A 27,522-nucleotide genomic window follows, 5' to 3' on the forward strand; every position below is an offset into this window, starting at 1 on the left:
GTTTTTTTGGGGGGGGCTAAAAACGCCTTACTATACATGGTCGTTTTTTTCGGCTAAAAACGCCTTGCTATACATGGTCGGTTTTTTGGGCTAAAAACGCCTTACTATACATGGTCGTTTTTTTCGGCTAAAAACGCCTTACTATACATGGTCGGGTTTTTTTCGGCTAAAATGCCTTACGATACATGGTCGTTTTTTTCGGCTAAAAACACCTTACTATAAGTGGTGGGGGTTTTTTTCGTCTAAAAACATCTTACTGTACATGGTCATTTTTTTTCATCTAAAAACGGCTTACTAGACATGGTCGGGGGGGTTTTCGGCTAAAAGCGCCTTACTATACATGGTCTTTTTTTTCAGGTAAAAACGCCTTACTAAGCGTGGTCGTTTTTTTCGGCTAAAAACGCCTTACTATACATGGTCGTTATTTTCGGGTTAAAACGCCTGACTACATATGATCGGGGGGGGGGGGGGGGTTTGGGCTAAAAACGCCTTACTATACATGGGGTTTTTTTTCGTCTAAAAACGCCTTGCTATACATGGTCATTTTTTTCGGCTAAAAAAGCCTTACTATACATGGTCGTTCTTTTCGGCTAAAAACGCCTTACTATACATGGTCGTTTTTTTGGGCTCAAAACGCCTTACTATACATGGTCCTTTTTTTCGGCTAAAAACGCCTTACTATTCGTGGTCGTTTTTTTCGGCTAAAAACGCCTTACTATACATGGTCATTATTTTCGGGTTAAAACGCCTGACTACATATGGTCGTTTTTTTTTCGGCTAAAAACGCCTTACTATACATTGTCGGTTTTTTCGGCTAAAAACACCTTACTATAAGTGGTGGGGGGGGGGGGTTTCGGCTAAAAACGCCTTACTACACATGGTCAGGGTTTTTTTTGGCTAAAAACGGCTTGCTATTCATGGTCCTTTTTTTCAGCTAAAAACGCCTTATATGTGAGGTTCACAAATTATGACAATAAACATATTTTTATAACAGTCTTTTTTGAGACTTTTTTTTAATGTGGGTCAAATATGGCTCATGAAAGATGTGGCTTAGTTGAGGTTGAATTCAGGCTGATATCAGGAACCTGTTCTGGCCCAGCGAAGGGCCGGAGTAGGGCCAGATATGGTTTTACAATGCGGCTCAGATCTGGGCCGAATGCGGCCTACATCATGGATGCCAGACGTGGGCCACTGCAGGACCGTCATTCATTGAAGCATGTGGGCCGAGTGTACGTGCCGTGTCTGCCCCAGAGCTGGGCCAGACCAATTTTGTTGACTGAGCAGTGCATATTTCTAGAAACCAAACCAGGTATTGTCGTAGTGGCGTGTGTGTGAGAAAGACACAAATATATAAATATATCACAATGATGAAATGCTTCGTATTTAGGTCACAGCTGCAAAGAAGGAGCATTTAAAAAACAGGATATTCGTTTGAATCAATTCAACGAGTGTTGGCACACAATCACCGGCAGGGGGAGTCAAAGCAAAGAGGAGGAGGAGGCGCAACAAAGATGGCGCGGACACGAAAAGCAGAAAATCATCGTTCATCGAATCTGCCGTCGCTAATTTACTTTTTTTAAAGTTCCTTCAGTATAAGAATGATCGTGGGTTGATCATTATTATCAATAATAAAAACTCCGGCCAGCATGTGTCTCCTGAGATGAGTGCCTCAATTAAAAAAAAAAATAAATCCTTGTGATAGGTGGGGGTGTCATTGACATAATTTTAATATAAATTAACATTTAATTGAATAATGTATTTATTTGCCATTTGTTTATTTTGTACGTACTTATGAAATAGATCACTCGATCAGTCTTTTGATGACCATGTTTCACATGATCACAAATTTCAAATGTTTTTCTTTTTAAAGGTGATATGGACAGAGGAAAAAAGAGCAATATATCAGAGGAAAAAAGCACATCCATTAAAAAAAAAAAAGTGTCAAAGCACAGCTGGTGTATAGCATCAAATAAATGATCTTTGCTTCCCTATTGCTCCTCCTCGTTTAAAGTCCCATAAAACCAAAGTGATGAGCAAAAACGATTCTTGTGCTGCTTGAATGGCAATAAATATTCTTTGAGTGTATGTTGGTCAAGCAAGTTTTGAAAAGCGTGCGTGTGAAAACAGCTGCCTTCAGTGTTGTCGTCGCCGCCGCCGCACGCGCGCCCTTGTCGTCGTCGTCGTCTAATATACACAATAATTTACATTTCGTCAGCTATATACACTAAGTACAGACAGCAAATCGATGCACGGGTCGTGTTTTGACACTTGCTTTGTTTCACGCTAAGCAGTCCAAAAAAAAAAACTACAGGTGAGGCACACTCAAAAGGAAAACAAACCAAGTCAAGGAATTTCAACGGGTCTGACTATTTTGACCTTGAAGTCCAGATGGACACTTTGACAATTTACCCGGTTAATGTTGAATCTTGCAAGCTGAAGAGAAAAGTCATCATTTTACAATTTCAAGGAAAAATGTCAACATTTTACAAGAAACATTTTTTGGGGGGAATTTGACCAATTTTTTTCTCATCACTTTTTCCCCCTCATGATCCAAAATAAACCCCCCTGCAGAATTACAAATTGATTTTTGTTTGTATTATTGCAACTTAAATCCAACTTCTCAAAAACATGCGTGTTTTTTTCCCCTCATTGTACCCATTAGTTTTCTTGCACTTAGTTTTTAGTTTTTGCTTTTTGTTTTTGTTGACTATTTATTTTCTTTTGAGTGTGGCCCCAATACTCGGTGGATAACTGAACCACACTGCGACTCATTACGGAGATGAAATCAAATCGCATGCATTTGGACGTAGTTATGGCTCATTTAATACTTGAATCTATCAAGCTAGCTGTGTAGCCGCCACTTGCTCCTTGGCGGAAGCTAAGTCACCAAACGCGGAGATCTATTTATTTATTTATTTAAATTGCTTGCGCACACCGTGAGCCTCATGGCGACGTGTGAGAACGAAGGTTTTATTGCACCCTGTGGACTTCTTGTGGCGTTGGCGTGTCACTGTAGGTAGCGGTAGACCTTGAAGCAGTGGTTGCCCGAGTCGGCCACGGCCACGTGGCCGTCCGAGGTGAGGGCCAGGCCTTGTGGGCCATAAAGGGGGTCCGCCGTCGTGTTGATGTAGGACAAGAAGGAGCCTGAGCTGTCGAACACCTGGTTTGGAATACAGCACGTCGCGTCAGATTAAAAAAAAAAAAAAAAAAAAGAGCAGTAGTTCTATCTACCTATATAAATTAATTGTGAATTCAATCATTATTTCAGTACAGTTTTCCGTTTTTCAAAGTATAATTGAATATACTATGCAAAACACAGAGCACCAACATAATTTACTGGAATTTGCATTCCAGTAAATTAGATCTAAATCGTGTGTGCATCATGATTTCATACTGCAATCAAATTCATTGTGCTGCTTCTACTGCTGCGCCCGCCTTGGCCACCGGGAGGCAGTATAGTACAGTCATGTAGACACAAACAAAGTAGATTTGTACTTCTTCTCTGACTACTTCAAATATAAGCGACTCGGTAAAATGCTGTCATCGGAGCTAGTTTTCGCTATTGCCGGTAGTTTCGTCATATGTATCGGATTTTTTTTCAACCTGGATGCGACTGTTGCCCCAGTCGGCCACAATGATGTTCCCATTGGAGTCGACGGCCACGCCCGTGGGTGCGTTGAACTGACCGTTTCCTTCACCGTGCGAGCCAAATTTGAACAGAAACTCCCCGTCTGCGTTGTATACCTGAAGAGGAACGCGCAGCGTGACCACACATTGAACAAAAAGCAAAAAAATAAAAAAAGATCTGTACCTTCACGGAATGGTTGTGAAAATCTGTCACAACAATCTCATTCTTGTTATTGACTGCCACAAAATGAGGACCTACAGGAGACACATAAGGAAATGGACAATGGGTGAGTTGGTCTAGCTAGCAAAAGATTATTTAAAAAAAATATATATATATATATACTGTATATACTTACTGAACATGGGGCCTGATTTACTCAGCTTTTGTTCCAGTGCTACATTTGCGCCGCTTTTGTCTTGCAAGGAGAGAAAACATAACACGCGTTAGCAAAAACTGTTGACAGATATCCAGCTTGCCAGCTAGCAAGACACTTAGCTGTCTAGCTAGCGAGCTCGAGAAACAGACAACTTTTGTTTGGAAAAATATCCAAGCGTCATCTGGAATGTATCTCTCGCAACAGGAAGACTTTTGACTCGGAAATAAACACGCTCATGCTCAGAAGGTTACGAATACTACCTGCAAAATGTCTGTCGGACGTTCCCTTGGCTCCAAACTTGGTGACCAGCTTTCCGTTGGCCTGGAAGATGAAGACGCAGCAGGCCTTGTTGTCCACGGTGATGATGTGTCCGTTCTTGTCCACGGCCACACCTTTCGGCCCCATCAGACGACCAGCTCCGATTTTGTTCTGACATACGGCATCGTGGAAAAACGTTTTGGTCATCAAGTTACAATGAAAAATACATAACATTGAGTGGGGGGAAAAATTGTCCGGGATTCACTTTGCTTTGCATCGTGGTGCCAAAGCAACTTAGAGGAAGTTAAGGGGAGGGGCTTCATTTGGCCTTGTCTCATTAAAAACAACTGTTTTTGCCGCCATCTTGTGGCATCGATGAGTAATGACAAACTTTTCTGAGAGGACATCAAATTGCTTGTTTTGTTGACTGACCTTAAACTTGCCGTCCGAAGAGAAGATGCTGATCCATCTGTTGTCATAGTCGGCCACGATGATGTCGCCGTTCATATCCACCGTCACCCCGGTGGGGCGCTGCAGCTGCCCCGGGGAGCGACCTCTGACCCCGAAGCGCATCTTGAACTGGCCGTCGTTGGAGAATACCTGAAGAAGACGCCACCGTGTCACAACTCGCATAGTTTTGTTGACGTGTGTCTGTATGTTTTCGTGTGTGCGTTTGTGCAAGTGCGCATGTATGTACTGTATGTGCATTAGTGTTGGTTTGTTGGGGGTTACAACAGTTCGGGATTTCGAGTTAGATTTTACTGCATTTTGACTTTTGATTTAGTTTCTGGTAGTCTTTAGATTCGTTTTTATTATCTTATTTTGGGAGAAGAAAGTGCTTCATTTTAGTTTAGTTTTGTGTGTAAGATTTTGGAATCCCTCGTCCTAATTTGAAACCTGACATTGAAACACTAAAGCTAATTTGAAACTCTACTTTGACACCCTAATTGGAAACTCAAACCCTACTGGATACTCTAACCTTAGTTGGAAACCCTAACCCTAGTTTGAATCTCTACTTTGGAACCCTAACCAAAGTTTGAAACTTTAAGCCAAGTTTGAAACCCTACTTTGAAAGCCCAACCTTAGTTGGAAACCCTAATTGGAAACCCTAGACCTAGTTTGGATCCCTACTTTTAAACCCTAACCCTCGTTTGAAACCCACATAATGTATGCGCACGAATGCCTCGACCGGCTTTTATTTTGAAGTTCTTCCCGGCAGCTCGTTACGGCGAAATGGCTAACTTGACAAATTTTCCAGCCTGCGTTAGGGGGTTTGTTTATTGCCTTAAAAAAACGTTTGCTTTCAACAACAATACATTGTCCTGAAATAATGATCAATCGCTAATTAACGGCGCTAAAAAAAAATGACTTCACTTCACCGACACTGTACTTGTACGTCGCTCGCACAGTACAAGAAGCGCTAGCAGAGCTAGCAGCGCGAGCATCGCTGGAAGCATCCCAAGTTAAAATGGACTCTGAAAGCTTAAGTCTCATATTAATTGACAAATCCGAAAACAAAGTAGTACTTCGCAATAACATAATATAGTTAGGTTTAGTGAGTGTCGTGTCTGTGCCTGCGAGCGAGACCTGTATGGACTGGTTGTTGCTGTCGGCCACCACAATGCGACCGTTGCTGGAGGTGGAGATGCCTTGAAGGTTTGTGAATTCTCCTTTGTCGCGTCCTCTCGTTCCTGGTAAACAGGGAACGAGTTTGGATCGCAGATTAGCATTCATTGCGATTAGTATGAAATTTGCGACGCCCCCCTCCCGCCCCACAAAAACATTATTAAGGGCTAGCACATGCACGCACTCGACGGAAGAAACATTGCCGTCGGGACTAAATAGGATCCAACACACTTGGCGAAGCGTTTCCCGATTTCCCCGTGAATCACGATGTACATCGAGCAGGCTCGCTCCCATCGACGCTCGTCGCCGGCGACTCGGCCTCACCGACTCTGTAGATGAGCTCGTCCTCGATGGGGTTCTCCTTCTTCTTGGTGGCGCTGTACATACTGGAGGGCCTCCTGACGGCCTTCTGGCGCACGTGACCTCCGCCGCCGCTCGGCGACTTGACCCGCCTCTTGACGTCGTCGGGCGACTGCAGCACGTCGGAGGGCTTGACGGCGCGCAGGCGGAAGGGGCTCCCCCGGACGGGCTGCTCGTAAAGCAGCAGCGAGAAGGCGAACTCCCCCTCGGCGCGGGCCGTGTAGCCCACCTCGTAGGTGCCGTTTTTGTTGTCGGTCACCTCGGCCTCGGCCGCGACGCCCTCCGGCGACACGATCCGGGCCCGCAAGGCGGCGTTGCCCGTCTTGACCAGCTCGCCGTCTTTGTCCTTGGTGGTGACGGTGACGGTGGTGTGCTGGCCCACCAGCGCGTGCCGCAGGCCCTCGCCGGTGGCCACGCTGGTGTGGCCCACGGCCCCCGTGGTGATCAGGACGCCCAGGTTCTGGATGGAGCGCCGCAGGCCGTCCGTCTCCACCTGGCACTCCAGGTGGCCGTTTTCGTGCGGGCACTCGGGGAAGGTGTGGCGCGCCAGGGCGCTGACCCGCTCGCCCATCTGCTTCTGGACCAGGAGGACCTCGGTGGCGCTGCCGTGGCTCAGGGCCTGCTCGGTGAAGTCGCAGCTGCTCTGGATGTTCTCTTTGCCCTGCAGTAACGACGTCAGCTGGGCTTGCAGCACCTGAGCGCAAAAACAACAACCGCCGCATCCGTACGATGTTTGCACGTGACGGGGGAAAAGCGCGGAGGAGCGGCGAGGGGGGAGGGGGGGGGGGGGTGACCTTCTGCTTGGCGCCACAGATGTTGTCCACCTCGGCGACCAGGGCGCTCTTGCGCTGGCGCAAGGCTTTCTCCAGCTCGTCAAAGGTGGCGTTGATTTCCGTCACGGCGCCGTGCTTGCGCTCCGTCAGCTGCTTGGAGATCTCGTTCACCAGCTCGATGGCCGCCGCCAGCTGGGGAAGTCTGCCGCGCAAAGGCAAAGACGGCGTTCTTCGGCGTCGCGCTCAATATGTGAAACTGCCGCAGTATCACGAAAACGTGAAACGGCCCGACCCCTGCTATCAGTGCTCATGCTAATCATTAGCATTATTTCAACTGAAGTCAAATTCTAAAATGAGACCCACGTTCCATAAAAACGAAAATAAAGGCCCAATTTGAAACGGAAAGAAGGGCTGACGTCATTGGCGACCTGTTGCGTACGGTGTCCAGCTGGTTCTTGAGCGCCGACTTGTGTTGTTCGAGCACGTCCCTCAGAGGCACCGTCACGTGCTCCCTGTGCTCGCCTTCCGTGCACTCCAGACACATGGCCGTCTCACACGACTCGCAGTAGAACTCCATCACCTGCGGGCGGCGCAACGGAGCGGCAGCGGTTCAACGTGTGCTCGTTTCGTGCGGCGATTGAAGCGGAAGTACCGCTGGAACAAAACGTAACGCTAATCGGACGTGAAATTGCAGTTCACTGCTGTTTAAAGGGGACTAGACTTTTAGACTGGCGAAAAGCCGGTCTAAGTCGTGGCATCAATCGAATCGCCAAGGGGACAGATTCTGCGCTCCACTGCTATGTGCGGCCGATTTCATTCATAAATCCGATATGCGTCGGCGGGGGTTGTTCAAAGTTTGTGCCGCGTGCGCTCACCTTGCCCTCGTGGTTGGGGCAGGACAGGGGCTGGCAGGCGGTGGCGGCGCTGGCCGACTCCAGGACGTTGCAGGCCTCGGGTCGGCTGCACTCGGGGTCCCGCTGCAACACCTCCATCAGGTTGGTGATGAAGAAGTTGTTCTGGAGGGCGGCCACGCCCTTCTCGGGCAGGATGGACGTCTGCCGGCACACCGGACACGACAGCGTCAGAGACTGCGGTGGGATGTAGTTCTGCAGGCATCTGCAGGGGGGGGGGGGGGGGGGGACACGCAAAAGACCCCCGAGTCAGTTGTATTCTCAAACCGCAGACGAAGCACAAGTCTCTCAACAGAAAATCGACTCTTGTTTGAACGCCGAACACTGACTTGAAACCTTACTCTGAAATTCTAAACCTTCACTTCACTTGAATCCAGAAGTCTTTTTTGAAAGACTCATTCGAAACCCATCCCCGACTTGAAGACCTCAATGAAATCAGCACTTCGATTGAAATAATAACCCTGGCTCGAAAAGCCAACCCTCATTTGAAACCCTACCCCAAACCAGAAAGCCATAATTTAGAGAGAAACCAATTCCTCTCTTGAAACTCTAACCAGGTATTGAAACTCCAAAGGAAAGCCTTACCTTTTGTTTGAAACCTTAACTCTGGCTTCCAAACTTACTTTGAAACCTTAAAGCTAATTTTTAACCGTCATCTCCAGCCATATCTCTTGTTTGAAAGCACAATTTGAAGCGCCAATCCTCGCCTTGAAAGCCCGAGCCTGTCTTGAAACCCTAAGTTGGAAGATTAGCCCTGATTTGAAAGCCAGACTCCGGCTTGAAACCTTAATTCAAAACCCTAATCCTCATTTGAAAACCTCACTTGAAGCCGTGAGTCTTGTTCGAAAGCCGAATTTGCAACCCAGCCCCGTCTTGAAATCCCAACCCAGAAAACCTTCGTTTGAACCCCCAATACTCATTTGAACCCGTCTTGACGTGCCGGCTCAGCGGAAATGTTTTGCGCACGCGTGTCGGACGGCGGCACGGCGCGTACCTCTCACAGAAGGTGTGCAGGCAGGGCAGCACTTTGGGGTTGTGGTAGCGGTCCAGGCAGATGCTGCACACCAGGAACTGCTTGTCAATCTGCCTCACCACCGGACTGGCGCCGCCGCCGCTCTCGCGCTTGGCCATGGACACGCAGCTTCAGGCCAACGGGGGACCTGCGCGGACGGCGCAGCGAGACGAGGTCAGCCGAGCCGCCGGCGGGGAAGCGTCCGGGAAATGAGTCACGCCTTTTGAGAGCCTCGCCCCGGCATCGGCCGGCTCTAAAGATGGCCGCTCCACCCGTCTTCGTCGCCTTCCGCAGAGGGAACGAGCGACTGTTGTCGCCCACGTCGCCGCGGGCCGTTTGGCTTGGTCAAGTACAACAGCTTGAACAAGTCGCCGCTTTGCTAGTCGTCCGCATACTTGGGATAAAAGCCTGCGGGCAACGACAAGCGCGCAGTTGGTAAGCCGGCTGGAGAGCGAGACAGTGTTGTCATCGTTACCTTAAGAAAAGTAAGTTGGTTACTGTCTTGATTGCTTGCTTTTAAAAGGAACCTAATTCCTTGACTTGAAAAGGAACTCTTAACTTTACTCATAACTTCAATTCAAAAGCAACTTTGGTGCTTGACTTGAAAAGTAAATTTGTTATTTTACTGATTACTTGATTTTAACAAGTAACTTCCTTACATTTCCTCCCATTTAACTCATTCACTCCCAAAGACGTTTTTAAACGTCTTTTCAGACTTGGCCCAGAATTGGCTGGTATTGAATGAGTTAATGTCGGCCATAAGCGTGTAGGAAGTTTGCGAGCGCTTCCGCTGCGCTTGCGGATGCCATGTTGCGTTGTCAGTGGGTCAAGTGGGGATTACGCAGCGCCGACATGAGCGCACATCGGCACCAAGGCACCAACCAAAAGGCTTACGATGAAGACCGCACGCGCCGCTGACAGCAACGCAATAATCAACAAAAACAGAAAAGAAAAGAAATCGCCTCGCGCGCTGTTCAGTGATGTCTGCCTCGAAACCTGAACTCGACAATCCGAGCCGTTTTCTTTCAAACCCCCTCCCTGAAAATGGACGTGCATGGCAAATGCTTGAAAGCAGATTTCTCCCCAATTCTTGGACTTCCTTCTCCTGCATGCCCAGCTGGCAGCTGAGTTCCAGACAGCGCCACCTGCCTGCCAGTGCGGGTAGAGGGAGCGGGGGTGGGGGTTAAGGAGAATTTGAGTTGGTGCACAGTGCGCAGGCAGCTGTCCCCCCCCCGTCTGCAGCAAGAACGAGAGCTCACGCCGACATTCCAGCTCAGCTCAACAGCTCGTCGTCTTGGCTTTCTTCTCTCGATGCACTCGTGGCCTTGTCCGACCTCCTGCGCATTTTGCAGCTTGCCTTGTTGACCAAGACTCGTTGCATCCATGCTAACACGCACGCACACGCGCACACACACACACACACACTTTCCTTTCACATGAACTCTGATTTACCGCAGTGACGTCACGAAGCCCCGCCCCCCACAATCCTCCCCGCCCCCACTCACCCACGCTTTCCTTCCTCTATCCCAACAGCCGGCGCGTCAAAGTTCCTTCCACTCGAGTGAAGCTTTCTCGAACAAACTCCCTCTCGGTTTTCCTCTCATCCGCTTTGAATATTGACGCCGTTTGTTCTGCATGAGATGTGATGTGAGCATTCCAAAAAAAAAAAATGCTTAACTCCGAGAGGTCACGTGTGTTGAAATATTAAAAATAGCAACTGGAACGCAGGCATCTATGTAGTGGAGACACCGAAACGCTCATTTGTGCTCACAGAATCGAGCAGGTAGTCGGAGAATCTACCACAATCTGCCAATTCTACTGATCTGCACATTCTATAATGTCGACAGAATCTACAGAAAAGACCAAATCTGTCACATCTACATACAATCTGCAAAACTGCACATTTCCAAGGTTCGAGTTTCAAATTCCCTTTCAAGTGTAGAATCCTTTCAACTTCCGGTTCACACATTCAAACGACATCGATGGAGAGCAGAAATGTTCAATACCACTTCTTTCCCCCCCGCCCCCACACTGATACAGATTTACTATTAAGTACTCACTGATACCGAGTACCAATACTGCAAGTACTTTTGATGTATAAAAATTGAGTGAACACGTTCGCAGAAGAGGTGACCAAAGACCTTTCATTCTGATGACACTGCCACAGTTATAGTGCCAACGACTAGCGAGGAGGACTGTCTTGATGTCAGACTGTTTTGCGCCATCAAATCGGCACCCAATGAGCTCATCCACTTGCCACTCTCACCTGATAGTGCACTTAAGCTTCTTAACATCCCACGAGAGGTGGGGCGAGGGACCGGGGGGGGGGGGGGGCATGTCTGCCATTTAGATTAAAACGAGACGACGCCGAAACGTGGCGCGCCTCCACTTGACCCGCCAGCGGCTTACAAGCAACAGACGAGCATCGGCGACGCCTCCCTTCTCGCTCGGGCCTCCCCTGTCAGTCATCCTCTTCCATCCATCGGGGAGGCTTCGATGAGCTAATCTTGTCACCGAGGTTCTGAAGTGAACGGCCTTTTTGGGAGGGCCGCAAACACCCAGCGGAGCGTGGACGTCATTCATTCCGACGACGGTGAAACACCTCCGATGAGCTCAAGGCATCCTACTCTGGATGACAAATGAAAGGTTTTGCCGAGGTTCGGTTTTCAAAGTAGGGTTTCGGGCCTGGGTTAGCAATTCAAATGAGGGTTTCGACACAAGGTAAAGCTTTGAAATCGTGGTCAGGGTTTAAAGGCACGGTTAGGGTTTTGTTCCTCGGTCAGGGTTTCAAATTTAGATTACGAGTCTGGGTCGGGGTCGACGTTGGTGTCAAGGTTGGGGTTAGTGTTGGGGTAAGGGTCAAGGTTAGGGTTGAGGTTAGCGCTGGGGTTAGTGTTGTGGTTTGGGTTGAGGTTAGGGCTGGGGTTGGAGTTAGGGTTGGGTTTAAGGATTGGAGTTATGGTTAAATTTAGGTTGGGGTTGGAATAGGGGTTAGGATTGAAGTTGGGGTTAGTGTTGGGTTAGCATTTAAGGTTAGGGTTAGGTTATGGTTAAGGTTAGGGTTGGAATCAACATCTATGCAGCTGCTGTAATAGAAGTTATTTCGTCGCAGGATAGAAAACATGCCTGATAGAATTGCTATATTATCTGTCCACATGTGTTGCTCCACCATTTGTGGTCATATATCGGCTGCTTAAAGCACGGCTTACTTTATTGTACCAAAAAAAAACAACCTTAGTGTGATATTTGTACCACCATAGAAAAAGAACCTTCTCTCATATTTTCTTTCACGAACCAGAAGTCAGCAAGAAGGCCGACCAAAATGAGTCTGCGACACACAAGCATGTGTGTTTTTGGGTCAACACGCACTCGATGTGGTCGGCCGGCGGTGACTCATCCCAGAACGCTTTGCTCCTCCCAATAACAAGCTCTTGTTATGCTTGGCCACATCACATCCACATTTCTGACTGGATGCTTTCCGTCAAACAAGATTTCCATAACCTACGAGCGGATGGAGGCCTACATCGCAGCGGATCATAGCAAGATGAAATCTGTGGCAGAGGTGCAGCTTTCACTTGTTCACTTGTTTTTTCAGTCTGCTAGCATCACGCTAACTTGGTGAGCAGCACGGAGGGGAGCATCGTCGTCACCTGGCTGGATGCTTGAGGAAGCAGGAAGCAGGGCTTTTGAAGCGATATTTCTACTTTCCTAGCCTTGCTTAGCTTAAGGATTCCAGTTAGGATGAGGGAGAGTCATAACGAGCGACGGTCAGGAAGGGCGACAGAGTACAGTTGACTCATGACTCGAGTCAGTTTTCCTCATTGAAATGAATTGCTTTTGTTCCATGTGTTGCTGCGCGGTTTGCGTTTCAATATTCACATGGTTTGCAACGCATATTAGCATAAAGCGAGCGGGGTTTCAGGAAGAGTTATGTTATCCTATAACTCTTGTACTTTTGAATTATGAGATTTGATTTAAAATAAGTATCGGGGCTGGTATCGGCAGCTTCCGCGAGTACACAATGATATAAAAGAAGGTCCTATCGGCCCGATACCCATACGTGGCGTCAGTACTCGGCCATCACTAAAATTGGTCATTTTCTGACAAATTGCTGTTGGGTCACACGGGGGACAGGATACGCACAAGGAGTCATGCACTTTTGCTCGATTTAATTCGATCAGGCTTTGACGATCCGGACAGAGGCCAAAGTACGCTATGTAACTCCCGTTGCAAAGTTGCTGACCAAAAGCGTGCGCGTCACCTTTGTTCACATTTGACTAACCCTGACAAACACGCGACGCGACTCGTCAGCACTTTGACCAGACAACAAAAGAGAGAGGGCAGACGCCATCAATTCATCCTGTCACCTCTTCTCACGCTTTCACAAATTAGCTTGACTGCAGCAAAATGAGGAAGCGCGTTAAAACGTGCAGCGATGGAGAAATGATCGGCATTGCACGCTTCATGTTTTGTTTTGCAACTTTTGTAGTAATGTACGATCTGTAATATAGGATCTGTTTCTGATACTTTGATGTGTAGCTCCAGAAGTCATACCGAAATATTCAAAATGATTTGATGCAACCAAAAAAAAAAAAAAAAAAAAAAAGCTGCAAACACTTGTACTGTAAATCGCAACATATCCCACCAGGCGTCATCGAAACTTTGGACATTTTTCGATTGTGCTTGTCCTCAAATAAGGTGAGCTGAAATCGATCCCGGCTAACCTTGGCGCGCTGGTTGCCAGCCTATCAAAAGGCCATAAATAGAACAACAATCGTTCACAATAACTGTGGACCTTTAACTGTAAAAACATTCATCCATCCATCCATCCATCCACGATCTGATCCGCTTCTCCTCACGAGGGTGGCGAACAATCCCACACAGGAAGGCCGGCGCCGGAAATGAACCCTGCAACCTCTGCACTGTGACATGCTAACGAGTCGACCGCCGTGCCGCCTACTCCAAGAACAGTTGGGTGAAAAATAACCCAATTTGGGTCATAAATGGACCAATCCACTCCTTGGGTCCATCTGACCCTGTTGTTTTTTTTTTAAACAAGTCAACTGTGGGGTTGTTTCAAACAAAGCAATGCAGAAAGTTGGGTGGATCGGTCTGTTTCGGACTCAGATTGGGTTATTTTTCACCCAACTCTTCTTAAGAGTGTCACCTGCATGTCTTGGGGATGTGGGAGCAAGCCGATGCGTTCACTTGCGCGCCACGCTCCCTGAGCAACCGAGACGAGGCCTTCGCCAGCTCGATTATCTCTGCAGTGAAACGGCACTTCTTAAAAAAATAATAATAATAATTTAAAAAGCTGCTCAAGCTCCACACACACGCACCTACGTGGCGACATTTTAACCGAACATCCTGCTGCAGAGCCACCCTCGCCTCTCCACGGGCGCCGAATGACGGATTCCGACAGCGAAGCCCTTTGCTGACGCTGCGGATGAGCATCATCTCCCCTCAGGCGTCTTACAAGGGAACCTCCCTCAGACCGCCGATGACGCCTGAGGGCTCGTTCGGACACAAAGGCCCGCTCATCGATACAAAATTATCTGGCCCGCCATTCTCTCGTTCAAAGGGAACATCACTTGGCTGCTGCAGTGAAAAGCCCCCCCCCCCACCACACACACACAAACACACAGCAGTGACATAAGCAAACAAGCTGACTCACATGTACCCCGCATACTGAACAGACTGCGCAGACGGGGCACACCTGCTACAAGAGGCCTGTCACCATGTTTACACCACATAAAATCTTGTTTTTGGGGGGGTCATCTTGGGTTCAACACAAACTAAAAGCAGATGACCTCACTTCACTTCACAAAACATCAATTATTCATTCGCAGCTAGCAGGTCGGTAGTACAGACCGGGGCAAGCAAGCAAGCATCAAAAGGAGCTACGTGTGTATGTCTGTATCATGTACTGGGGGGCTTGGGGGTGGAGGGGGGGGGGGGTGGTACTCACATGAAATCCCAGCACCAGGAGGAGCAGCAACGGACGAATGCAGCTGGGGCGTCAGCATCGCAGGCTCGATGGCAGCAAGCCGGCCATTGTGTGACCCCGCGGTCCGGTCCGATAGTCCCAAACGCGCACAGAGGAGCCACAGAAAGCAAAGGAAAGGGCAGGGTCTGTCTGGCAGGAGGAGGAGGACGATGACGATGAGGGTGGTGGAAGAGAGGGGGGGGGGGGCAAAGGGAAAGGAGAGGAAGGAAAGGAAGGAGGAGGCGGTGATGGGAGTGGCGTGTATGCGGTATTGGTCAGGCATCTTGTGGGCGGAGCTAAGTGAGCCAATGGCATGGGGGGGAGGGTGGGTGAGGATCCCAATCTCAGCGACAGACGGCAAAAGGAGTGCATGTGATGCAAAAAAAAAAAAAAACGGGAGGGGGGCCGGGGGGGTTGGCTTGCTTAAGATTCCACCCAGCTAGTCCACCTTAAAAGGACAAAGGATGGCGTTTATTACATTTTAGGCTGACGATTACCAGGGGGGAGTGGAGATTTAAAAAAATAAAAAAAAGTGGGTAGGGGGCGGGGGTCTCCGCTTCTCGACGCCTGACTAAATAATTCATAAAGAATATTTCAAGATGGCACAGGGGACTACAATGATTCGGTTCAGCTAAGTTATGTTCAACATTAAAAAAAAAAAAAAAGGAACGAATTCAATCACAGCACTTTGATCAGGATGTGTGGTGTGATGCTGCGCTGTGAAGGCAGCTGGTTGTTTGTCGGAAGGGGGTGGGGCGCCCTCAGAGTCATCTCCCGCTTCTCATTCTGCAACGCCAGGTTGCCATGGAGACTGCCTCCACACCGGAGCGCCGACAACATGGCCGCCCGCCGCAGCCTGGCACCGACCGTACGCATCAAGTACGCCGAGTGAAGGTGACATTCAGCAACGTTCCTGCGTATGCCCTCTTTTTTGTTTAATTCGGTAAAACCCCGACAACGCCTGAAAAAGTAGATGGAGTAAATGATCCCTTTCCAATAACTTCAGTATGGTGGTTTTCGGTGTAAAAATGTGCTGCATAATTCAGGTAGCTCGATAAATAAATGACATACAAAGACTATGACATTCATTTGGTACAGTCGAACTTGGTTACAAGGTACCTCGAGGGACATAGCGAATCTGTCCATTATGACGGCAGTTCGTCATAACTGTTTCCGATAAAATGGCCGCCAACTGCGACCTAGAATACAGTCTGAACATTTCTAGATGTAAAAACATGAACATGTAACACAGTAGGCGGCCCGGTGGTCCAGTGGTTAGCGCGTCGACCTCACAGTGCAGAGGTCAACACCGGGTTCAATTCCAGCTCCGGCCTCCCTGTGTGGAGTTTGCATGTTGTCCCCGGGCCTGTGTGGGTTTTCTCCGGGTACTCCGGTTTCCTCCCACATTCCAAAAACATGCATGGCAGGCTGATTGAACACTCTAAATGATCCCTATGTGTGGGTGTGAGCGTGGATGGTTGTTCGTCTCTGTGTGCCCTGCGATTGGCTGGCAACCATTTCAGGGTGTCCCCCGCCTGCCGCCCGATGACGGCTGGGACAGGCTACGGCCTGCCCCGCAACTCTTGTGAGGATTAAGCGGATCAGAAAATGGATGGATGGGTGTAATACAGTCTGAGACATTTGACATTCATGTTTGTAATTGATCGAAGCACCAAATCTGTCCCGGCCCGTCATGACACATGACTTGGCTGGCAAGAGTTGTTGGGGGGCAGCAAAAAGCTGCCATGTTCACCGACTGTCAGGTGTTTGTTTATTTGGTGGGCCAACAATGCTGCAGCGCTCGCAACATGCCACAAAGTGACAGGCCGCCTTTGTAACAATGACCCATTTAAGCCCCTTCGAAACGACCCCCCACCCCCACCCCCCGCCCCCGCAAAAAAACAAAGGCGAGATTGTGTGAAAGCAAAAACTCACCCAATGACATCACTGGATGGACAATATGAAGATCGCAAATGTAAATGAAACACCTAAGATGGGATGTGGAAATGTTTCCGAGGGTCCGGCATGCATCACAAGAAAGAACTTTGTCAAGTTAGCGATGGCTTGACACCAAAACATAACCACATGCGTGAAATCACAACGTCTTGATTGAGCACAACTTTCCGTCTGACTGCAGCATGCTTCCATCTAGTGGTCGCACTCGCAAAAAACGCTCACTTCTGATGAAAACTTGACTCAAGCAGAGCCATTTTTTTTCCTCTGGCCAGAGTCCCGCTCATCTGGCATACCTCAGGGAAGTTCCGAAGAGCCCAATCTGGATTTTACTTTTTATTTTACGTTTCAAATTACACAAACCCTGCAGGACTGTGTTTACATTTACAGAACACATGAAACGACCAGCAGGTACTGAAAGTAAAATCACTCCATGTGCATTCAACTGTCCTTTCGGCTCGTCCCGTTGGGGGTCGCCACTGCACATCATCCATTTCCACCTATCTTCCGCATCCTCCTGTCTAGCCTGCGCGCTCACTCTGTATCTCTCTCTCTCTCTCTCTCCTCTGAACAAGTCCAAGTCTGGTCTCTTTGACCTCGCCTCCAAAAGGTCGAACCTCGGCTGTCCCTTTTGATGACCTTACTTGTTTGTATGTGTAATCGTACACCCCCACTTCAATGCTAAAGAGAACCTCTCGTGCCCGTCACCCAAGCTGAGGCTCTTCTATCACATGACCCACCTGACACTTTCCAAGACCCGTTCCGACCTGCTTGGATCGGTTTCTTCACCTTCTCACATCGCTCCCCGTGAATCGTACTTCAAGACCTCCACCCACCAAGTACTGCATCTCTTCACTCCACAGCCTCGCTGCCCCCCCCCCCCCCCGCCCCCGCTTTCTTCCGTGCCTCTACCTTTCTCAACTCTTGTCCACCGGCTCCACGTGCCCACTGCAGATCACAATGCCATGTTCAAAGATCACGGGACATAACTTTCTTCCTGCAAACAGGAAGGGGCTCCGAGCGGATCCCTGATGCAGCTCTAAACTGGGACGAGATCAGCATTAGTTCGGATGATATCCTTTAAGTGACTTTTGTCTTTGGTGATCTCTCCCTTGGCTTAAGAAAGGTTGGGAAACATCGCGTTACACATCCGTACCGAGACATTGCCGGGAGGTTTCCTTGCTCGTCTGCGGTCTGTCAATATCGTCGAGGTGCTTGAAAATGCCGTCCAACCGTCCGGGAGATTCCGACTTGCTCCACGAACTTTCGGGTGGGACACTTTGACCATTCTGATCGTGGTTTGGCTCCTCGTCTTGGCTGAGGGGCGGTGCCAGGCTAAGCCCCGTTTCGGTGGACCGAGAGTCTCGTTTTTGAGGTAGGTCAGGAAAGTCAAACGCTTGCTTGGACTTGCGTGCGGTCTTCTGGGGCGTGTCTCTGGCTCCAGCGATGGGAGCCCACAAGTCGTCGTCCTCTTCCCCCTCAACTTCGTCCCTCTTGACTTTCACTGGTAGGGTGTGTCGGCGGGGGATGCTAGGTTTGGAGGAAGGCGCAGAGCTGAGCAAGAATCTGACAAGATCCTCGTTTGTCGGGTCTCCCGGGTACCGGTCGGTCTCCATGTCAAAGGTCCGCTGACGTGTCAGGGTGACTCTCGTCTTGGGCGTCTTGGGGTTTTCAACAGAAAACTCAGCGGAGGAGACGCTGCCTCGGTTGCTCTGGTAGAGCAAAACCTTCTTTGAGGCTTCGCGCAGTTTTTGGGCCTCTTCCTCGTTATTGTCCTGGATATCGTCCCCGTCACTCTCAGTGGCGGCAGAGAACGTTCGAGCCGAGGAGGAAACACTGGGAGTCCGACTGCTCGAGTCCTCGACTGCACAAAGTGTTTCGGCCTTTTCGGCCGCAGCATCTGTGTCCTTGTCCGAGCTCTTCTCCCGCTGGCGCGAAGTTGCGCTGAGTTCCACAGCTGAATTCCACTCTTTCTCCGCCATTGCACCCGGCTTTAAAGATCTGGCGCGTTTCAGCTCGGGGAGGTTCGGCTGAGAGCTGATCTCCAAAAGGCTTCCCGTTTGGGGGCTTGCGCTCAACGGGCTGCCGTGAACCGACGAGGGTCGTCCCGACCTTCTCCTCTGGAGCCGGTTGCTCAGGAAGTTTTGCAGGATGGACTCCAAAGCGATCCCCTCCATTTCTTTGTCTCTGACTGAGCAGGTGGCCGTGGATCTGCGCTTGGCGGCGCTTTGAAGACGGTTCCTGTGTCGCCGTTTCACCTCGGCCACCTCCCGGGCCGTGTTCTCCTGCGGAAAAACGGCAAAGCGTGACGAATCAATCTGGAAGTTGCATCGAGGCAACTGGACTTGGTTGGTGAGGACCTGTTTTCAAAGAGGCTTCTTCGGTTCAAATTTATACGGCAGTGGTCCAATTATTTGGAGTGCACGACGCCATGTTATGCCATGATTTTGTAGAACAGAAATACTGGCACAAAGTCCTTCAAGGACCCCACACAGTCCACTTGCCTCAATTCAGCTTTTGCGCATCACAACGACTCGAGAACGTACGCAGGCATGTTCAGGAATCAAGTGTTGACTTGAGACTTTTTGGAAGGCGTCGGAACACGGGCCTAACCTGCACGGCTCGTAGAAACCTGTTGCAAAACGAGTCGAAGATTGAGCAACACTCCTCCAGTTGGAACTTGCTGGGGTCTTCGCAGAAGTACGCCGCCACAGAGTCGCTGGTTGACTGGAGCTCCCGCAGGTCCTGTTCCACCTCGTCCAAGCAGGTCTCCGCATCCTGATCCGAGAACGGCACTTAGTCACGCCCTCATTAGAGTCAAGCAATGATTCCGACGGAGGCCTTTCGCACCTTGAGGAAATCCTCCATTTGAACCTTGAGGTCTTCCTGCTTCAAACTATTCACTTTGGCGTCGTTCACTTTTTGGAGCTGGCGATCAAAATCGGCTTCGAGGTCACTTTGATGGATTCTGAAGAGAAAAAGGTGGACGGATATTTTTGGAACTGGGAAGAAGACACTCCTAATTGACGGTGACAATACCGACGCGACAAATCAATGGACTTTGCGACTTCTCTGTGTGTCTCACGACGATACACAGAAATGGCCAATTGAATGACCGAACTTTCCATGAGGCGTTATGGAGTTTGGTGCAGGGGAGGAGGGGCAACTTTGGTTTCGCTAAGAAACAAACCAAATAACCAATACAAATAAATAAATGGGGCTCTGGCCTCACAGTGCAGAGCTGCAGGGTTCGATACGGCCTCCGGCCTTCCTGTGTGGCATTTGCATGTTCTCGTTGTCCCTGTGTGGCTTTTCTACGGGTACTCCACTCCCAGGTTTCAAAAACAAGGTAATGGAACTCTCTAAATTGTGCTTCGGCGTGATCGTGGGCGCGAATGGTCATTCCTCTATGTGTGCCCTACGATTGGCTGGCGACCAGTTCTGGGTGTCTCCCGCCTACTGCCCAAAGACAGCTGGGATAGGCCTCAGTGCGCTCGCGACCCTCGTGAGGAGAAGTGGATCAAAAGATGGATGGATGAAATGGGGATCCGGCTTTCCGACCGATACAGAGCCGACGGGGGCTTTCTGCTGACGCCCACGCGGAAACGCCGGCTTGTGCAACGTGGTCGATTTCCGGGAAGTCAAACGGGTGTTTACCTTGCAGCGGCTTTAATGTGGGCGAGTTGTTTGGGAAACCCAAGTAGCTCCACATCAATGTTCTGAGCTTGCTGGAGGAGAGCGTCAGAATGATATTAGGAAAGATTTTGAGAGGCATGCAAAAAGCTCTTGGCGACTTGATGAAAGCGACGCGGTCCACTTGCCATCACAACATAGTGCATTAGATTCATCCCGGGCTTGTTTGCTTTGGTGTCCGCCAACTTCAGCAGCGATGCCATCCGAAAGCCAACAGCGCTGCCAGCGTATCCGCCCTGTTGTCCAAACAAGCTGAGCTGACACACGCCCCTACACCGCCAATCACGTGGCCACACCCACAGACGCACTCACTCACGGCATTCATGTAATTGCCCGTCTTCAAAACCAGACGAATGACTGAGTGCAGACTGTCGGAATCCAAAAGCTCTGAGAAAACAAACACAAGGGAATTTTGCTCAGTTTGCACAAAGAATTAGCTTTGAAAAAAAAAAAGAGAAGTAAAAGTAGAGCACCATTTCCAGCAGCTTTCAAAGTGCCAATGAATTCTCTCATTTCAGCCATAGAGGGGAAAAACTCCTCCTTAAGGACCAAGCAACTCAGACGCTCCTCATACCTGACAAACACACACACACACACACACATACACACGTGACACCCGTCAATCGGAAACTTCCAAAAGGAAGTGGAGGACGTGAATGCAATGAGGCTCTCACCCAGGGATGTGGATCAGCATCAGCATGAAGAGGTCGGCATCTGGGAGGCCTGTTTGGTCGCCGCTAAATTTAAGCAGCTCTTTTACCTGCAAAAAATAAATAAATTTAAATCCAACATCACAAGTGTGCCGGATCTGAATGTAATTAATAGTAGTTTGTTCATCTGACAGCATTACTCACGGGTTAGTTAAGTCTCAATCAAATATTAACATAGTATTTACCAATTTATAAAACATTTATAAACCCTTCATAAGGGCAGCCTTGCAAAGGGGCGTGAAAGCGTTGTCTAAGAGTTAGTAATTTCTCTGTAGCAGTGTATGACAGCAAGTCGTTACAAAGTGTCAATGCATGCAGTAATAACCAAATTATAAACCTTTCATGAGGTAATCTTTGCAAAGGGGTATATGGATGTTTTGTAGCATATTTGGTCAGTCTAGCAGTTCTTAATTTACTCAAAAAGGCTACGACTTAAATTGTTAAAAATAGTAATAACACATTAACAAGACATCTATAACCCCTTATTAAGGGTAGCGTGATATTAATTCCATTTTTTTGCTCTTTATTTTAGTGTCAACAATGTCAGAACAATACCCAAAAGTCTTGTGAGGTATGTGCACAGTATCTGTAGTGTCTTAAGTCTTGAGAATTGTCAACAAATTTACACAAACCCTTTCTAAAGAAATCACAAGGGTCATAGTAATGTGTTTGGTAAGATTTAACAGTTCTTTCCTGACTTAAAAAAAGATGATTACATCTTCATTTTATGTGTCAACAGACATAGCAACGAGCTGTTTATAAAGTCTTCATGAAGGTTAACAAAATCTTTTTTTGTGCTACAATAACGCCGTCAACAGCGTGTGTTGACGTGAGAGAAGGCGTCGCAGGTACCTCGTCGTCATCCGGCAGCAGTTTACGCAGCTCCCTCAATTTCCCGGGACCAAAACCTAGGCCGTGTCCCGCCTGGATTTCCCCAATCATGTCCATGACAGGCCTGTGGATTGAAGGGCAAACATAGATGGGGTGCGCATCATCATTGATGTCACAGCGGTCAGCTCGCAAATCCATTTTATTGAGGTTGGAGCACCTCAAAGGTGCCGTTGCGCCGGCGGGCCTCGGCAAGCAAGCTTTTGGCAAACAAGAATGTGGTTTGAAAGCGGCGCACAAAATACAGCGGTGCCTTGGTTTCAAACTCCAAACTCGCTTGGATCTTGAATCGCCTTTGCCCAACAAAAAGCCATTCAAGCCCCACAAAAAAAATGCCGACGGCACGTCACTTGCGTTGCACCTTTTTTGGAGTGGTTTCCCCCTCCTTCAGCTTCCTTACAGTGTAGACGTACGATGTTCATAGTGCTGACTACAAGTACACCTCGCTCAAATTTGTCAACAATTTAGCGCAATAGGCATCATTGGCTCATTTTCTTAGGACCAAAATATGCACACCAAAAAAATATATATATATAAAAAAACAACTCATATACTTTCACTGCGAGGCTGCCACGTGAACTCATAGCGGCCCGGTGTCGTTAAATTTTGCTGCCGCCATCTAGAGGTGGAGTGTCTGAACTTCACTCTGAAGTCAAATTTTTGCTCCTAAGAATGAAAAAGTGGTACTCATAAATCAAGGCAGCACTGTCCTTTATCGCGTTTAATGGCAGACTTGACAGTATGGAATGTGCGGTGCACGCTCAGTCGCTTTGAGCAACACGCTTCTCGCCTCAGCTCGACCGGGCCTGCCGGGACACGCGAGTGTGACGCAGTCGCGTTGTTGTGTTGCACCATGTGCTGTTGTTGCATAGGGTTAGTGACTCACCGCCTGAACTGCTTGAGGAAAATACCAATATTCATACTCCTCTTGGCGCTGAGAATGGACACCTAAAGAAAAGAAGACGCAAACTTTTGACTGGTGTAAAATGGCAGTTTGGTGACGAAGTGCTGCCCAAATGAGGGAAAATGCATCCACATGACCGCCCCCTTAAAACAGGCTCATTTCAACAAGAGTCTCAAAACAGAATACAAAAGTACGTTCAATGCTTGAGGTACTTTCACACACACACATACTGTATGCGCGTGCGCACACACGCGCACACACACACGCGTACACACAAATGTCAAACATGTCACGAGACACGAGAAATCGTGAAAAAAAAACGGCCCCATTTGACACGACATCAGAGAGCGCTCTCATACATGACAGCACGGGGCAACCTTCCTTGAGCAAACACACGCTGTGTGAAAAAAAGATCACACAGCTGAACCATGACGTCGTGGCGTGTTTACCTTTATTTGTGTGTGCCGTGCGCACACAGTGCTCTGACACTTGTCACAGCCTCGGAGCATTGGTGGAGCCCTTGCAGCTGGCCTGATTATTATTTCTGCTGAGTGTTTGCAGTAAACTTGCTTCAGTTACACTTCAGTTCTGTTTATTGCAACGTAGCCGTTACATAATTTGGTCTACAGTGAACCCGATTCATGGCGGGGCCACATTGCAGACACAACCCCCCCCCCCCCCAAAAAAAAACCCAAAAGTGAAATGAGAACAAAATGTGTCACATGCTTTAAACCTTCGATACATATTTGAACACACTAAAAATATTGTAAACAGTAAGTTAGGTGCCTTTAAGAGGCGAGGCCTGGCGGGGTGACTGTGTGACATCAGCGAGTGTAAATGTATGTGTCTGGGCGTGAGCTGTGGTCAACAGCAACTCCTGTTTGAGCGTGATCATTGTGTTGGTGCGTTTTAGTCTTCCAGCATTCAATAATCAGTTGAAATTTGCATCGGCGACTGTAGCTCTCAGGAAGCAAAGTAAAGTGGTCCATTGACTTGTGAGTTTAGTCATTCAGTGTCTATGCTTGCAACTCTGATATCGGAAATCAACTTTGCCCAGTGAAATGAATGGAAATGCTGTTAATCCGTTCCAGCACCTCCAAAAATGTGTCAATTCTTTTTTTTCACTAGGTCCGAACAATTCACCGCTTGTGTTTGTTAACAAAAATATGGGAAGTGGTCCGAGGAAAACAAAAAAATACAACATTTATCGCAACATTGGGGGGACCGGGAAGGGGGAGGGGATGACTGAATACTTTTTTGCATTCCATTTTTTTTCAGCCCTTCTCGTAAATCAAGGCAATGTGTATAGATTGTAAAAGTCCATTCAAAAAAAAAAATCAATAAATCCAGTGACAAGTAGATAAGTGTCATAAAAATGCAATAAAAAGCAGGGGAAGCCCATGCTACTCACCACTTCCGCCCCAGAGGCAGCACCCGGCGGGGCCTTGGCACCGTGGCGGCCCAGGGTGGCCAGCTGTTGCAGCTGCTGGTTCTGCCGCTGGGCCCGCTTATGACTGAACAGCTCCTCCATGTGTTTCGTGTCCAGCTCGTAGTCGCCGTCCGTTGCGTCCTCCGTCCAGATGTTGCGCTTGCCCATCACTGTGTGCTTGGGGATGGTTTCCCAGTTGAAGTTGCGCATCCTGGAGCACCGACGCTCCAGTTTCAAGCCGCCCTGGCCGGGGGCCGGCGGCGGCGGCGGCGGCGGCGGAGGGGGCGGCAGTAAAGGCGGCGGGGGAGGAGGTGGCGGCGGGGGATCACCAGCTTCCATCGTGATTGGGATTCAGCAGCAACGTGTTGGTGTTCTCAGCTGCGCATGCCGGCTGACAAGAAGCCCGCCAGCAGCAGCACCAGGCTTTTTGTTTTCATCGGACTTGGGTGCAACAGGTGTGCCCACAATGACAGGAAGAGTGATGCATTCTTTCTAGGGGAATAAAAAGGTGTGTGTGGGTGGGGGGGGGGGGGGGTTACAACAGATTTATTACTTCAAAGACACACAATTATATCATATAGTTGGCTACCAGAATAATCTGGTTCATATTTCATTCTAGTAGTACTTTACACTAAGGGTACTGGTACTTTACACTATTTGTAATCATTAATAAGAAGTATGACGTCGCAGACCATATTGTCGTTGCGTTTGTTCTCAGAGGATCATCATGATTGTGAATAAATTGCTCAATTATTGTCCAATTTATTTTAAAAAGAGTTGTTGAAAGTGAAGACAGCAGAGCAACCAAGCGCTACAGTGGGCTAACTCCACTGCTAACATTGTCATTCGCGGCGGAGTGATCCCACGTTTAAAAAAAAAAAAAAAAAATGATTGCCATCCAATGGCTGTCACTTCAGGTTTCGTGCAACAGTGGTGCAAGTCCATACATACATCAAATTTATCAATATTTCATGAAAGGTGATGCAAAAAAAATAAAAACCCCACATATAAACATGCAGATGCACTTGCACCCCCCCCCACTACAAAAATGTTGATTGTATTAATAGACTGCCCCCCACCTGCCGAAATTGGAACTAAAAATAGATTTATAGCTTTTCTCATCACACTTGCATATTTAACTTAAAAATGACAAATGTGAAGCGAGCCCACTCTTCCTCTCAGTGGCTCAATTTCGATTTTAGCCAGAAACATGAGGCAGACAACCATGGTTTGTCTTTGCGAGCAAAGACAAACGTGGCCCGTTTTAATATGTGATGAACGCAAATTCTTCCGCATTGTCGTCATTATTTCGCACAAAAGACGTTCACAGCAATATGTTGGCTCGCTATTCGGTATGAACCAACACCGCCATTTACCTCACAGCAGCTGTAAGTATATTAAAAACCTGAACAAAAAAATATATATATATTTCCAGAGGGTGCTCCTATATTTTGTTGTTCTACTTCTTCCTTTCATAACTTTGCTGCTGTGAATTGGGAATTTCTCCATTGCGAGACTAATAAAGGTTTTCTTATCTTATCTTATCTTGATGTGTGCGCATGTCGTGTTGCTATAAGCAGCACATTTTTTTCACCAAATACTTAAATGACCGCACATATTTTTTTTCTGGTATCTGCACATTTTAAGGTGTTGTTTTGATCGCACTTAAAAACAGTTACTGTCGACTTAATGTGATCTTTCTTCTCAGACAAGCTGTCCGGTCATAGAGGTAAACTCCAGTCTTTTTCTTCTCAGTTTTCTTCTATTAATGTATTGGACGCATATATCTGTACTTCTACTTCAAGAGTACAGGGTGTGAACACGTTCGCTCCCTCAGTTTTTGGCAACCGTATGCATTGTGTCTTTAGGACGTGACCTCAGAGATATCATCAATAAAGAAACAAGGGGCAACCATGTGACAAAATCCAATAGCAGACCACGGAAGTGACTCAACAAGCAATTTCATCAATCGAGTCGTAAAGCAGAAACTCACCTTTGCTTTTGCCCCTTAAAAAGATATCCCGCGTCCTAGTTTTCCATTCCAGCTTGGCTCCTCTCGTGCTGAAACTTGAAAGAGTGTCGCAATTCCACTTCCCTCCAAAGGAGAAGGACACACCCATGGAGAGGAGGCGGCGGAGGGAGCGTGCGCTCACCTTCCCGGGAAGGAGCGCCTCTGGGATCCCTGCTGGACCTCCCTTACTTGTGAGGCAAGTGGTTGGACTGTGAGCTCTGCTGGATTTATGGACTCAAGCAACGTGATGAGGTGCGCTTGAAAGATAGAGATTAATATTGATTTGTTTTCAAGGCGTGCACACACACACGCACATTCACACACACACACTTAGTGATTGAATAGAAACTCTTTCATCTTTGGATGAGTATTCAAACAGGGAGACAGTGAAGATGGGATCTTTGGGTAATCATCCACCTCAATGCAAATGATCTGCTCGTTTACAATCACTTCTTGGGGGACAAGTTCAAGATTTGCCCTGATCTTAAAGTCTGCCCTCATCATAGAGAACAATTCAATTCTGATAAACCCAATTAGAAAAAAAAAAAAAACAGAGTCATGCCTACTATAGTTAAATGTTAATTAATAGTGTAAACGGCTGTTTAATTAATAAAAGCATGCTGCCCATTCGAAATCACAAGCGGTCAAGTAAAAAATGATATTATTATCACAGGGATCCCCAGAACAAATACGATCCAAAGGCGGCTGTCAGCGTCATCAAGATGACGCCACAGCAATCCCATCGGACGCTTTTCACAACTTTCACTTTGAGGAACTGCCATGAAAACGTGCTTCCCAAAAGCCGCTGAGGCGAGCCAAGGCACATATTAGAAAGGAGATTAGATGGTCTTCAGCGGGCGGTTCAAAATCACCGCAGCCGACAACACCAAACAGAGACATTCTGTTCGGAGCCATTAACGTGTAAGTCTGCCCTGTATGCTGTACAAAACAACAGTCAACCCTGCATGCGATATCACACTGCGTAGATCAGAAACATGCACATC

General features: G+C 48.1%; 2 protein-coding genes across 2 annotated transcripts; both read right to left on the reverse strand.

The window, feature by feature from the left end:
• Positions 1–1,699: 1,699 nt before the first annotated feature.
• Positions 1,700–15,124, reverse strand: LOC147196899 (tripartite motif-containing protein 3-like). The gene is made up of 13 exons (XM_086125365.1): positions 14,913–15,124; positions 8,927–9,092; positions 7,897–8,137; positions 7,450–7,601; positions 7,043–7,223; positions 6,213–6,942; positions 5,850–5,953; positions 4,695–4,862; positions 4,265–4,433; positions 3,984–4,043; positions 3,812–3,882; positions 3,604–3,744; positions 1,700–3,160 (listed from the first exon to the last, which is right to left on the reverse strand). The coding sequence occupies exons 2-13, from the start codon at positions 9,061–9,063 to the stop codon at positions 3,008–3,010; spliced, it is 2,307 nt and encodes a 768-aa protein (XP_085981491.1). The 5' UTR covers positions 9,064–9,092; positions 14,913–15,124; the 3' UTR covers positions 1,700–3,007.
• A 2,080-nt stretch (positions 15,125–17,204) lies between these two features.
• On the reverse strand, positions 17,205–27,407 carry fhdc4 (FH2 domain containing 4). The gene is made up of 12 exons (XM_086125600.1): positions 26,501–27,407; positions 24,490–24,999; positions 23,061–23,122; positions 22,139–22,241; positions 21,251–21,336; positions 21,050–21,150; positions 20,893–20,963; positions 20,705–20,812; positions 20,541–20,611; positions 19,734–19,851; positions 19,497–19,661; positions 17,205–19,168 (listed from the first exon to the last, which is right to left on the reverse strand). The coding sequence occupies exons 2-12, from the start codon at positions 24,844–24,846 to the stop codon at positions 18,026–18,028; spliced, it is 2,385 nt and encodes a 794-aa protein (XP_085981726.1). The 5' UTR covers positions 24,847–24,999; positions 26,501–27,407; the 3' UTR covers positions 17,205–18,025.
• Between the last annotated feature and the right edge of the window lie 115 nt (positions 27,408–27,522).

Source organism: Hippocampus guttulatus, chromosome 12 (genome assembly GCF_054856545.1).
Source record: "Hippocampus guttulatus isolate MCC_2025c chromosome 12, RoL_Hgut_1.0, whole genome shotgun sequence".
NCBI classification, from domain to species: domain Eukaryota; kingdom Metazoa; phylum Chordata; class Actinopteri; order Syngnathiformes; family Syngnathidae; genus Hippocampus; species Hippocampus guttulatus.

What these genes read in the sequence shown, in the direction of transcription:
- LOC147196899 (XM_086125365.1), bottom strand. Translation starts at nt 9,063, where the DNA reads ATGGCCAAGCGCGAGAGCGGCGGCGGCGCCAGTCCGGTGGTGAGGCAG. An exon ending in TCTGTGGCGCCAAGCAGAAG is followed by an intron (nt 6,943 to 7,042) that starts GTCACCCCCCCC and finishes TTTTGCGCTCAG; the next exon opens with GTGCTGCAAGCCCAGCTGAC. An exon ending in CGAGCTCATCTACAGAGTCG is followed by an intron (nt 5,954 to 6,212) that starts GTGAGGCCGAGT and finishes CCTGTTTACCAG; the next exon opens with GAACGAGAGGACGCGACAAA.
- fhdc4 (XM_086125600.1), bottom strand. Translation starts at nt 24,846, where the DNA reads ATGGAAGCTGGTGATCCCCCGCCGCCACCTCCTCCCCCGCCGCCTTTA. An exon ending in CGGGCAATTACATGAATGCC is followed by an intron (nt 20,813 to 20,892) that starts GTGAGTGAGTGC and finishes TTTGGACAACAG; the next exon opens with GGCGGATACGCTGGCAGCGC. An exon ending in CACATTAAAGCCGCTGCAAG is followed by an intron (nt 19,852 to 20,540) that starts GTAAACACCCGT and finishes TTTTCTCTTCAG; the next exon opens with AATCCATCAAAGTGACCTCG.